Source organism: Myxocyprinus asiaticus, chromosome 46, assembly GCF_019703515.2.
Source record: "Myxocyprinus asiaticus isolate MX2 ecotype Aquarium Trade chromosome 46, UBuf_Myxa_2, whole genome shotgun sequence".
Taxonomy (NCBI): Eukaryota; Metazoa; Chordata; class Actinopteri; order Cypriniformes; family Catostomidae; genus Myxocyprinus; species Myxocyprinus asiaticus.
The window spans coordinates 31,061,733-31,075,309 of record NC_059389.1 but is presented as its reverse complement, the minus strand read 5'-3'; the positions used below and the strand labels follow the sequence as shown (position 1 = coordinate 31,075,309).

Below are 13,577 nucleotides of genomic sequence, written 5' to 3'. Positions count from 1 at the left end.
ATGAGTGGATCCGATATTACAAAAACGATTTCCAGTTATGGAAAATGCTTGAATATCAGAAAAAACATTGGACAAAAACAATTATTGGTCTATCTCTATTGCAAAAGCATTCGATGTGAACAGCCCCTTCGGTGGAGGTTTTGGCCATTTTGTCTTGATCTCCTATCAGCATTTCACAGATTAATCAATGGGTTTTAAAACACTTGTCATAAAAGGAGTTCAATTTGTAAATGTGCGCCTCGAGATCCTTGTGTCTTCTGTTGAGCTCCATCTGTTTGAACAGCCCCTGGGCTCATAGTCTGAGCTGCTTCACCCCAATTCAGCCAAATACCACTACTATCTGAGAAGATTACTACTGTAAATACAACTGTAATGAATGAAAAACACTGTGGTATTGCCATTATTATAAAGCTCGTGTGTGGGGTAGTACTGTGGCACCAGTGCAACACCATGTTCACACAGAATTGTCTATTGAAGCTTTTTTTCACACTCAGTTTACTTTAAGATTTTAGAATATGAACTGGCTAAACCTTTTTTTATGCACTTTAGTTTAGAATGAAATGCCAGGAATGTTCTTTGCAATAATATAACACGGTGCTGTATGGTTTATATGTATTCGTTGTGCACTCCCATGTACCAAAGCCCTGTACACACATGCAGAAACTTCCAGCGATAAAGTGACTAGATCTCATTCATTTTTTAATGAGAGCTGGCGACTTGCAGCAACACCAGTATCAGTATCACTAAAAATAAAAAAAAATCAAGTCAGTGCACACCCAAGTCTTGCATAGCCAGACCTATGGCTACGGCACAGGTCTGGGATCTATAGCAGCTTCAGTTGGCCAAGAACCGTCCATTTAGATGGGAAATGCCATCTAACTGACATGTTAAACGACAAATCACAGTCGGTTTTGTAATTACGTGGTGGGGGTTATCGGAGATGTATCATACCATCATAAGAGACAGACAAGGGGGAAAAAACGATTTATATAATGCCGCAAGAGTCTCCGCAAGCAACTGCACAGAAAACACATGGGAGAATAACATAAAAAAATGTGTAGAGTAAGTACAGCACAGAAAAACTCATTATAGAGAATTTCACAGACATAATTAAAGAAAGCAGAAAATGCAGCTCTGCTTGTAGATATCCGCTTCAGTTTCTGCTACGTGCCTCAAACGAAACTCTGAATATCTTTAAAAGATTTGATGTCACTGTCAAGGCAATCTTTTGTTTTGTTACTCATTTTTTAAGTAGGATCAAATCCAAGGAATTTAGGATAAATTCTGATCATACATACATTTTATAAATGAGGCCCCTGGTGTCTTTCAAATTTGAATTTAATTCAAGTTTTGGTAATTATTAATGTAAAAATTTGAATTTTACCCCGCTGAAAGCCCTACTGCATGCCAACTCAAAATCAATGTCTTACTGTTGAATGAGCATTTCAGTGGGACAAAATAAGAAATATTATTCTTTTACAGTGATGTGCAGCTTTCAAATGTTGAATATAGGTTGAATTTGAAATGCACATAATAATGTAGGTATTAAGTTAAAAATATGATTTTTGGAACCAAACGAAAATTAACTGTAGTATCCATGACTGCTGTAACCATGGTTTTTAAAATTTACCATGGTTTACTACAGTTATACTGTAGTATCCATAATTTTGTGGTTACTATGGTTTTACTAAAAATACCATGGTGAAACTATGGTTACTGCAGTAAAACCATTGTGATTTTTTGTAAAGGTAAACCTGTTGAAGTGTTTGTTACCAAATTGAGTATACTTTGGATTTGGCAGTAGTGCTTTTTTTTTTTTTTTAACATAGCAAGTACAGAATCATACCAACACTGTGACCCTAAACCAGTGATACAAACTGAACCGTGAGAAATTTGAACCGTTAAACCCCTAGTAACCACAGGTTAAAACATACATACATGCTCCTCACTAACATTGTTACTCCTATAAAACAAACTTTTGTTTGGCATTTTTGTTATAAAAAGCAAAATACATTTAGAATCTATAAATACAAAATGTAAAAAAAATTAAAATGCCATAGTTGTAACAAAAACCAAATATATACAATCACTCCCCTGACTGTTACAAATTAAATCATATATTTAGTGTGAATGTACAACATTTCTGCCAAAATACCATAGTACAATACAGTTAGTAAATCTAGGGGTGGAGAAATAAAAAAAATCAATTCCGTTACAAATCGCGATTCTTCAGACAAAAGATTCTAAAATTGTCTTCCTGATGAAAAATCAATTTATAAGTTAATTTTAACAAATTAAATAATTTTAACAATTACACATTTAGCTTAATATGCTAATGCAATGATAGACATAGAAAGTTAAGTTTCATCTCTTTAATTCTTTACGTTTACTCCTTTAATGCTCAGCTGCTACAGTCAAAAAACCGTTTGTTCACTGTCGGACATCAAATCCTTTGCATTGGGTAATGATCCTGTTATTATAAATAATCCACAGGAAAAAAAAATTAACAGAAAAAATCTCATCAAACTGTTTGGATGCCGTAAAGATTTTGTGACCCCGTAATATTTATAATCTTTGTATAACAGCTTTGTGCTTTTGAATGCAGAGCTTGGATTGCTCTTTGATTTCAAGTGCTCCGGTTACATTGAAGCACGTCACTGTGTGTCTGGGATGCGTATAAACTTTTTTGTGCCACTCTGTATTGGAGTTTTTCTTGTTTCTTAGTTTTCTTTGATAGTTTTGTGTTATAATAAGTTATAGTTATTTAACCTATTTATTTGTCGAATATCCGTTAGTTACTATGTTAAAGGGATGAGCTTAGCATCCATACATCCCTATGAAACACGTCTGATTGGGGTCATGTGAATATAATGCAGCCTAATTACATGTGGGTTCCTTAACATGGACTAGTAATTGACTAATAGCTCAGACAACGCACTGACTAGTCAATTATGAAAACTGGTAGTTGTGCACATCACTAACTTTTACTTGCAAATTCTGTATTACGGACAGAGTGAAACAACAGTCATGTTAGACACAACTCAATTTAAAAACTTCCTAAATAATTTATTTCTAAGAAAAAAGGGGTTAACAGCTAAATATATCGTAACGTCAAATCACAAAGGTTTCAGAACCACATATCGAATCGGCAACTAAATATTGTTGTAATATCAAATATGGAGGTCTGTGGCAATTCCCAGCCCTAAGGTACATTTATGTAAGGGTGGTGGTGATATGAAGATTTAAAAGCCCTCTAAAGTACAGTACAATATATCTGTGTATGGCACAATGTTTTCTTCTGTTTTCCTTGTCAGCGCGGTTTAGAAAGGCAGGCTGTTAAATAATGTTTTAAACTAGTTTAATCACCAGGACATTTTGGGTTTTCATTGGGGTTTCACTTTCACAACAGAGAATTATGTGTTGAATTCTCGCAGTGCTGTTTATAACGATCTGCGCTTTGCAGTTGAGACCGGTCCGCGAGTAATCGCACCTGCTCTGCGCTTGCGCCACTCTATCCATTGAGCCATGATCGTTTCATTCTGCTTTTTGGCTGTTTGTCATTTGATGATTCTCATATGAAATAGAAAACTACAGCGCATAATCAAAGATAGTTAGCCAACTGTGTAGTCGCACCAGGCATTAATTTAGTCACACCGGCATAAAAAATTGCTGTAAAAAAAATTTCAATGCAAAGCAATATGTCCTGTTCATTTATTTATTCATTTTTTAGTTAGCCGTGTAATAAGCAGGATAATGTACAATCGGCCAGGCATTAAACCCCTTAAGGGTGATTCAAGATCCCTCTGCTCTGTGTCGGGGTCCTGAAGGAGGTTTATTTTGCAATAACAAACGGCTGACTAACTGTACATTACCCCTTACTTACAAATATGATTAAGCTTTCATAAATGTAAAGTAAGATGACTGATTGGATCAGCAGACATTTCTCACCTAGAAAAGATGTTGGAATGTCTGTGTTCTTCTCCGGCTCTTCATGTCTGTCACAGCTGATGTTTCTAATCTTACCACATGACTGTGAATTACAGAAGCAATAATGTTTAACAGTGTTGAAGCTTTATACATTATTATTTAATTAAGCAATAAAGTTTGAGAGGCCGTGCTTTATTGTGAATATATTCATGGCTACAGGGCGTTGTTAGGCATGCCGCAGAGTAACCGCTATATTACCAATATGGCAAGGCCCTGCCATATTGGTAATATTTCATTTCATGGCGCAAAATAACATCAAACTCTCTCACACACACACCTAAGCCTCATACACACAGTAACTAACTTTCTTACACAAACCATCAAACAAAGTTTGGTAATATGCATAAGAGAGAGGGATGTTTGATAGTGTGTGAGAGAGAGTATGTTGGTGCATAAGAGAGTAAAGTTTGAAACATGCCTTGAATGGCCTCTCATAACGCATCTCTCTCTCTCCTTTTGCCTCCCCTCATTTGAATACAAGAACAGCGTGTAGAAGTGAGTTGTGTTTGACTTTTGTTAAGACTCAAGTTGTTTAATCCCAAGGGTTTTGCCTTTCGTGTTGCACCCTTTAAAAACAGGATTTCATTTTGATCCAGAATTTACACAAGTATACCGTGATAATTTGTACGTTTTCACTGCAAAACAGCACAAAAAATGGCAACACAATTTTTGAGAAAAGCCACAGCAAATTCAGTCACTGTGAGCCACAAAAATCAAGAACATGTGTTGCGAAATCCTGTTGGGACTGACCTTTGGTATTTCTTTCCCAATCCGAGATTGTACTATAATCATTATCTGTTTGTAAAATATACAACAAAACAGTTGTAAAATGGTCTTTTTATATGTCCTTTCTGTTTTCATTTCCTTGATAATTTTATAAACTCATGTTACTCCATTTGTATAGGCTATGGAAATCTGATATCACCAAAATTTACATTTTCAATAATTAACAATTAGTTTTCATACTAGAGCCAGGGGTGTAGCAACTATTAAAGCCTGGTGTGGGGATATGTCCCCCTTACTTCTAGAAATATTTTTAGGAAATATATTGGAAGTAAATCTGTTAGTCAAATAAAATATTTAATCACTATGAATCGTGTGATTTTTTCATAGCTGTGATTAAATGCAAATTTTGAAAGTGCTGAAATTTGACACTGTTGTATGCAATGTGATTTAACTATGGAAAGCTGAAGGGACTAAAAGAGTGGTTTCTAATCCTGTTTTAAAGTACATATTGTTATAAGCACCTGGCTCTTTGAAGGGTATCTGAGGCTGAGACAAAAATTAGTTGGCTCTTTTAATTTTAGTTCCAGTATTTTTAACCATTTCCTTTATATAATGACATCTCATGTAACATTGAAACTTTTATTATAAAATGGCTAAAATAAAAGAGGTTATCTGGAGCCTGGTGTAAGTGTGGGTAACAGGGTGGTTTCCCTTTCTCATATTTTATCTCTAAGTAATTATTCCCTACTGTTGCTGTCAAGACCTGAAGTTACAATACAGTATTTTGTATAGCAGAAATGCTTACTTGACTTAAAATGAATAGATCATAATAGAACACAGAAGCTGGTAGTTTGTATTGCCATGTTAATCCACACATCACCTTGCACATTTACTTACAGATTATTAACACTGACATGTCATACTTGTATTAATATTGTGTTCACTTAACCTAGGATGTGGCATGTATTTCATTTTTATTCTCGACTAGTAATATTGTTTAAACCAACATAAGAATAAACAAATAACATATGAGGTATATGCTGTCTTATTAACTGTACATGTGTGCTTTGACCCCAAAATGATTGTAAATATATTGTTTTCCTGTTATTGTATTAATCTCACTTGAAACTGACCGTGATCTCCAGCACGAGTTGTGATGTGTTCTGGTGTTTTGTCAGAAGGTTGATGCATGATTCCTGTAGTTGTTTCTCACTCTCATCATCTCGGAGTCTCTTTACAGATCTGCGCGCTGAACAAACAATCATACAGTAATATTCTCTGAACTAAAATGAATAATAAGAACACAAAAATACAATCGTATTCCCAGACTGTATAACAATCTCTGAAATATATGAAAGATTCATAAACAGCAGCGGTGTTTGTAAATCGGTGATGTGTTACATTGATATGTTTTCTGTGTTTTGATATGTTTAGGTGTGTGTCTTACCCAGCAGAGAGGAGACAGTTGCGGTGTTTGTTGACTGTAACATGTCTGATGTCGCGCTGAACATGCTGTAATTATTCAACTCAAACAAACTAACAATAAAACACACTTATTGGTTTTTTCAAATGTGATTATGACAATCCTACACACTAGTAACCACACATGGCTGAAACCCGCGCGATTCCTCACAGAGCTGTCATTGGCTCTTCTTCTTCTTCTTTCGGTTTTGTGGCGGTTCGCAAACAAACTTATTGTGCATTTCTGCCACCTACTGAGATGGAGTGTGGAACATCAATGTTGAGGGAAAAAAATATATATATATCTGTACTAAATTATTTTAATTAGATTGGTTGCTTTTAAATAGTCTAGTAAAACCTTACAAACTTCTGGTGACTTAGCAAATTCTGAAGTGACAATCCGTTCATACCTAATGACTTGATTTGATTTTCAAGCATGCCCCTTTCATTATTATATCTTATGCACTGTAATAACACATGCTCCACTGTCTCTGGTAGTCCACAAGCATGTATCATGTTTTCCTATGGTATGTAAAGACTGATTAAGTGCTGTATGCCCTATTCGAAGACGTGATATAACTAAATACTCCCTTCTATTACCACAAATCGATCTCTAGTGCCTTCCTTTTCCCTCCTTATCCCACATTTCCTGCCACATTCCTTTTATTGCTCTTTTTATTAAACCTTTGATTTCTAATTTACTTAATGGTATACTTATTTCTATTTCTGAATTTTTTAAAGTCTTCTTGGTTATATCATCTGCTTCCTCATTCCCTTCCACCTCTTCATGAGCTGGTACCCATGCAAAAAATATTTCTATTCCTTGATAATGTAACCTGTATATTGTTTGTAAAATTTCTAATAATATATCTTGTCTTGATGATGATTTCTCGTGTCCTCCACCCACTTAATTGCCAACAGAACTGCAATAATTTCTGCTGTGTAAACAGATAAATTATTTGTTATCCTTTTTTATTTTATATTTAAACTGGGAAATGACCACTGCTGAAGCTGTTCGCCCAGAATCTGGATCTTTTGATCCATCAGTATATATTTGCAAACAATGATTGTATTTCTGTTCTAAGTACTGCATCACTGTCAACTGCTTCAAAATACATCTTTGTTTATCCATAATTATGTTCTTCAACTGGAGATCGACTGAAGGAATGGGAAATAACCAAGGTGGTATAACAGGCATTGCTATTGTTGGACTAACATCCACATGACTTATACCCATTTGCTGTGCTTCTTTATCAGCAATCCATCCATAGCTCTCCAACTTTGAATACTCGCATTCCCAGCATTTCTCCAGTACTTTCTTTACTGGGTGACTGTTTCCATGTCCTTTAACTGTAGTCCAATATACCATTCTTAATTACATTCTTCTAAACTCCAATGGTAATTCCCCCACTTCCACTTGTATTGATTCTGCTGGTGATGATCTAAATGCATTGCAACATATTCTTAATGCCTGTGACTGAATTATGTCAATCTTTTTCTTCCATGACAATGCTGTCATTGGCTCAGAGAGAACAGATAACAGGCTATCAACAGCGGCTCTTCCTGTCAAGGTTTTCATTGGTTTAGAGGTCAAGGACAGCAGCCAATTAGCACCCAATCCTATAATATAAGCCTATCACAGGCGCCACAATGCAGGCGTCCAACCAGTTACAGAAATGCTTGAGTGCTGCGCTTAGATGTTGGGATACTCTATGCCACACCCTGAATATATAATACAATTTTTGAGTAATCTAACATTGCTAAAATTTAGAAGTGTGTAAATCTGTATTTGATGTTTCAGAATGAGAATCAGAATGAGCTTTATTGCCAAATGTTCTCGCGTTTGGTGATAGGAGACACAAGTGTACACAGAACATTACAGTGAGACTCAGAATATAAAACAAGGTAAGAGTATAAATAGACATACAAACAATAGGACATATAACATAGAATGGTGTATGTACATGTGCAAGTGTTAATATATGTGCAAGGTAGGGGTATGTACAGTTATTGAATTCAATCTGAGTGAATTTACATATTTGCATGAGATACTTATTTACATTATTGCACTTTCATGTAATTTTTGATGCACAAGACTCCATATGAAGCTCTAATGGTGCCTTCACATGCAACTGTGAAGCTCGTACCTCCGAGTCGGGCATTCGTTACTACAACATGTAATGCATTCAAGTGGGAAATAATACGGAAGAAGCCAAATTTAAACAATTACGAAATGAATGACAGCAAAGCGTTTTTTTGTTGTTGTTTTTTTCCGTTGTACCAGTGAATAAACATTAGTGAATAAACCTGCATCACTTATAAATGACATATATGATTTATTAATGCATGGTATCAAACATATTATTAATTAATCAGCTTAAAACAAACAATGAAGGGTGTCATTAGTTGACATATAAAACAAATTAATATTACTGAAATAAATTACAGAAGTTGAAATAATTTTACTTCCTATCATCTTCCATGTTGACACGCCCCTTCCAACTCAGAAACTCGTGTATCATCTAGAATTCCGATGCTGCGTCCGAAATCGTGTACTGTCACAGTATGTACTGTATTTGATGAAGGACACACTTATCTGCCGGCAAAACAGTATGTTCTTTTAGGTATGTATGCCAGTAGTATGAATAGATTTCGGACATACTTCATCCGGGGACGTTGGCATTGTCTCGTGACCCGAATATATGATGTAATAACAACAACCGCAAAACTATCTGCTTTGGTTTTGTTAAACATGCACCATTCAAGCACAAGGAACAGTTATCTTGGTAAATAGCACTTACAGTTGAGAAGAGGCGTCTGCCTTACAATTCACCGCCGTTCCTTTAAATCCAGTGTTTTGAACGTGGCATCGCCTCAGCTCCCGAGTATAAGTATTGTGGGACCATTAAGTGCCCAGTTGATCCGCACTTCAAAAACTCACCAGAAACAGTAGGTCATCCGGGTATTTCTCGCTTACTGCTTCATGAATACTGTGGATTCAGACATACTACTCCATTGGCATACTGTTTTTGGCATCCTATATAGTAGAAAAGTATGGATATTCAGACGCAGTGCAATTTTCCTACTCGTTAATACGACTTTGCGGGGTTATTTATGTGCTCGGAACTCATAATTACGATATTTCCGAATCCACTTGAAGGGTACATAATTCAAATAAGCCTTTAAATCACAAAAGCTGATCTTCAAACATAACGTTTTACCTCAAATTATTTAGAAGAATCATCTATTTTTCTTGTGTTTTATCATATTTTTTAATATTTCTGTCAGGTTATTTTCCATAATGGTAAAAGTGACAATAAGGACTAGGAGTTAGACAATACTTCTACTTCTCACCAGCCACTTTGTTAGTTACACCTGTACATCTACTTATTCATGCGATTATCTAATCAGCCAATCGTGTGGCAGCAGTGTAATGTATAAAATCATTCAGATATGGGTCAGGAGCTTCAGTTAATATTCACATCAACCATCAGAATGGGGGAAAAAATTGATCTCAGTGAAATAGACCGTGGCATTGATTGTTGGTGCCAGATGGGCTGGTTTGAGTATTTCTGCAACTGCTGATCTCCTGGGATTTTCACTCACATCCAGCAAGCAGCAGTTCTGTGGGCAAAAAAAGGCTTGTAAATGATAGAGGTCAGAGGAGAATGGTCCAAGCCAAGAGAAAGGTGACAGTAACCCAAATAAGCATGTGTTACAACAGTGCTATGCAGAAAAGCATTTCTAAACATACAACACATCGAACATTGAGGCGGATGGGCTACAGTAGCAGAAGACCCCTCCGGGTACCGCTACTGTCAGCTTAGAACAGGAAACTGAGGCTCACCAAAGCTGGAAAGTAGATGATTGGAAAAACATCACTTGGTATGACAAATCTGGATTTCTGCCGAGGTACACAAATGGTAGGCCCACTGCATACTCAGTTTTTTTTTTTTTTTTTTATAAAAAATTAATTATCTTGATTCTGAGATAACCTTGGAGGAGCTTGTTGAGGTAATTAAAGCTTTGCCTACAGGCAAGGCTCCGGGGCCTGACTGATTCATTAAAGAATGGAAAGCTTCCGCCAACCATGACACAAGTCCGGATCAGTCTGATTCTAAAAAAGGACAAAGATCCAAGCGAGTGTAAAAGTTACCACCCAATTTCCCTGATCCAGTTAGATGTAAAAATTTTGTCCAAAATTCTGGCAAATCGATTAAGTAAAGTTATGACATCACTTATACATATAGATCAGGTGGGGTTTATTCGAGGCCGTAGTTCTTCTGATAATATTAGGTGTTTCATCAGTATCATGTGGTCAATAGCGAATGATCAATCTCCAGTTGCTGCCATCTCTCTTGACGCTGAAAATGCGTTTGATATGGTAGAATGGGATTATCTTTTTAAGATTTTGGAAAGGTATGGGTTCGGGAATACATTTATTGGTTGGATTAAGTTACTTTATAGACACCCTGTAGCAGTGGTACAAACAAAAGGGTTAATTTCAGATTATTTTACTCTGGATAGGGGCACTCGGCAGGGTTTCCCCATTATTGTTCTGTCTTGCCCTGGAACCATTAGCAGCCGCGATAAGAAAGGAGGATGATTTTCCAGGTGTGACGGCGGGAGGTGTAGCGCATAAGCTTCTGCTTTACGCAGATGATATTTTATTATTCGTCTCCGACCCCACTAGATGCCTTGTCTCCACAGAATTATTAATTCCTTTTCCAAATTCTCAGGATACAAAGTCAATTGGTCTAAATCCGAAGCTTTGGCTTTGACAGCGTACTGTCCAGTAACGGCCTTCCAGCATGGTGCCTTCCAGTGGCCCAAACAGGGAATTAAGTATTTGGGAATTTTATTCCCAGCAAATTTGTCTGATTTAGTCAGAGTTAATTTTGATCCCTTAATAAAAAGGTTTTCGAATGATGTGGGCAGGTGGGCTTCATTACACTTATCGATGATTGGGAAGGTTAATGTTATTAAAATGAATTGCATTCCAAAATTTAACTACCTGCTACAGTCTCTCCCTGTAGATGTCCCTCTCTCTTATTTTAAGCAATTTGATAGCATCGCGAAGTCCTTCATTTGGAATGGTAAACCTCCCAGGTAAAATTTCAGTAAGTTACATAGGCCGATTGACAAAGGTGGGTTAGGCCTACCCAAGATTTTATTTTATTATTATGCATTCAGTCTTAGACATTTGGTTCATTGGTCGCTTCCACCTGAGAGAGCTCCTCCCTGGTTTTGTATTGAAAAGGAAGTTCTTGCCCCTCTCACCACTGCAAAGCCTTTCGATTAAACTAGCTGGAGAGGTTAAGTCACACCCTGTTATTTTGCATTTGCACTCGATATGGACAAAAGTGTCCAGAGTGTTTAATTCTGATATTTATTTAAACGTAGCCTCGAGCATATGGCTGAACCCTAAACTATGTATTAATAAGTCCCCTTTCTGTTGGTCAGATTGGATTGTGAGGGGGGTTAATACACTTGGTGACCTGTATGAGGGTGGAGTATTGAGATCTTTTGAAAATTTGATTCAACATTTTGGGATTCCCCGATCTCAATTTTATAAGTATTTACAGCTGCGCCACCTGCTCTGCTCTGTTTTTGGGAGTAGCATACACCCCCCTAGAGCGGCAGATACTCTGGAAGTGGTGATTGCTGCTTTTGGGAAGGGTCATGAGGCATCAGTGTATTACTCCATGTTAATTCAGAGTCTGGGGGATGGAGCTTTAAATTCTCTTAAAAGATTATGGGAGAAAGATTTAAACTTGGTACTGGAGGAGGGAGTGTGGGCAAGGATTCTAAAAAACATAAAGTCTGCATCTAGAGATGCAAGGGTTTGCCTTATGCAATTTAAGATTTTACATAGATTTTATTGGACCCCCTCTAGATTGTATAGGCTTGGTCTTAAGGACACACCCATCTGCTGGCGATGCCATACTGAAGATGGAGACACCATTCATGTTTTTTGGGGGTGCCTTAAGATCCAAGAATTTTGGCTGAAGGTGCAAAGTTTTGTGTGTGATGTGTTGGGCACTCAGATCTCGTTCTGCCCCAGACTCTGTATTTTGGGAGATAGGGAGGTCATGGATTTGGAGGATAGGTACATGAAGGACTGGGTTTTAACCGGTGTGATGATTGGTAGGCAGGTTATTTTGAGGAGTTGGAAGTCGGATGGAGCACCCTCGTTCCCGGAGTGGTGCGCGGAGATGGGGAGGGTGGCTGCCTTCGAGGAGGGGTCGAGCATTAGGATGGGGGTTAGGGAAACTTACAATAAGAAATGGGGCAATTATTTTGCATTTTTGAGGGAATCTCGAGGTGGGGCGGTGGAGGGAGTAATTTAGAGTTTTTATTTTATTTTTTATTTTATTTTTATTATTATTATACTTGATTATTGTATGATATTTTATGCTGTTGTTTTAGTTTTCTGTGTGTGTCTATATTCTATTGACCACAGGGGTGTTCGTGGGGGGGGTCAGGGTGGGTTGAGAGTTTGGTACGGGGAGGGGATATAGTGGGGATTTAATGTCTAAAGTTTTTGATTCATTATATAGATGTTGTTGTATTTCTTGTGTTAATTTATGAATCAATAAAAAAAAAGAAATTAAAGAAAGCATACCTGATTCTTCTCATCATAGGAGCTATGTTGCCCATTACAGTTCGGTACAGGTGTCGGAAACGCCGTCAGCCGTCCTTGCAGCATATCCTCGTTTGTGTGTGCAACAGAGGAATTCCTGGTGCTGTTTTGACTCCTTTACACATTTTATTAGCTCTTTGTTTGTTTTCGGCTGGTAAAAATACCACCATATATACATATATAAAGCGCATTTAGCCCAGCAGCCAGCATTGTTTTGGATGTTCTGCAAGTTCCGTCAAAAAAATATACGTCATAAAAGCTGTCCAATCAGGTTGTGACTTTTTCCTGATGCCTTTGGTTTTGTATCGTTAGGTTCGGTGTTAAAAATGCCAGTGTGAATGCTAAGCGAACCAGGACTAATGTATCATTTTCTTTTTTGGTCCGGACAAAGAGGACCGAACTACAAGTGTGAATACACCGTAAGATGCTATTCTGCTCACTACAATTGTACAAAGCGGTTATCTGAGTTACTGTAGCCTTTCTGTCAGCTCGAACCAGTCTGGCCATTCTCCACTGACCTCTCATCAAAAAGGCATTTTCTCCACAGTACTGCCACTCACTGGTTCTATTTTTTTTTTTTTTTTTTTTTTGCCCCATTCTTTATAAACTCTAGAGACTTGTGTGTGAAAATCCCAGGAGATCAGCAGAAATACTTAAACCAGCCCATCTGACACCAACAGTCATGTCACAGTCTAAATCACTGAGATCACATTTTATTTCCCCCATTCTGATGATTAATGTGAACATTAACTAAAGCTCC

General features: G+C 37.1%; 1 protein-coding gene across 1 annotated transcript in view; it reads right to left on the bottom strand.

Moving 5' to 3' along the window:
- LOC127435763 (Fanconi anemia group A protein) overlaps positions 1 to 6,354 on the bottom strand; it is a 132,613-nt gene extending 126,259 nt beyond the window's left edge. The window contains exons 1-3 of the mRNA XM_051689437.1: positions 6,161 to 6,354; positions 5,847 to 5,962; positions 3,949 to 4,030 (exon numbers count right to left, since the gene is read on the bottom strand). Of these exons, the coding sequence (XP_051545397.1) occupies positions 3,949 to 4,030; positions 5,847 to 5,962; positions 6,161 to 6,224 (262 nt within the window). The 5' untranslated portion in view covers positions 6,225 to 6,354. The remainder of the gene's footprint in view (positions 1 to 3,948; positions 4,031 to 5,846; positions 5,963 to 6,160) is intronic.
- Between the last annotated feature and the right edge of the window lie 7,223 nt (positions 6,355 to 13,577).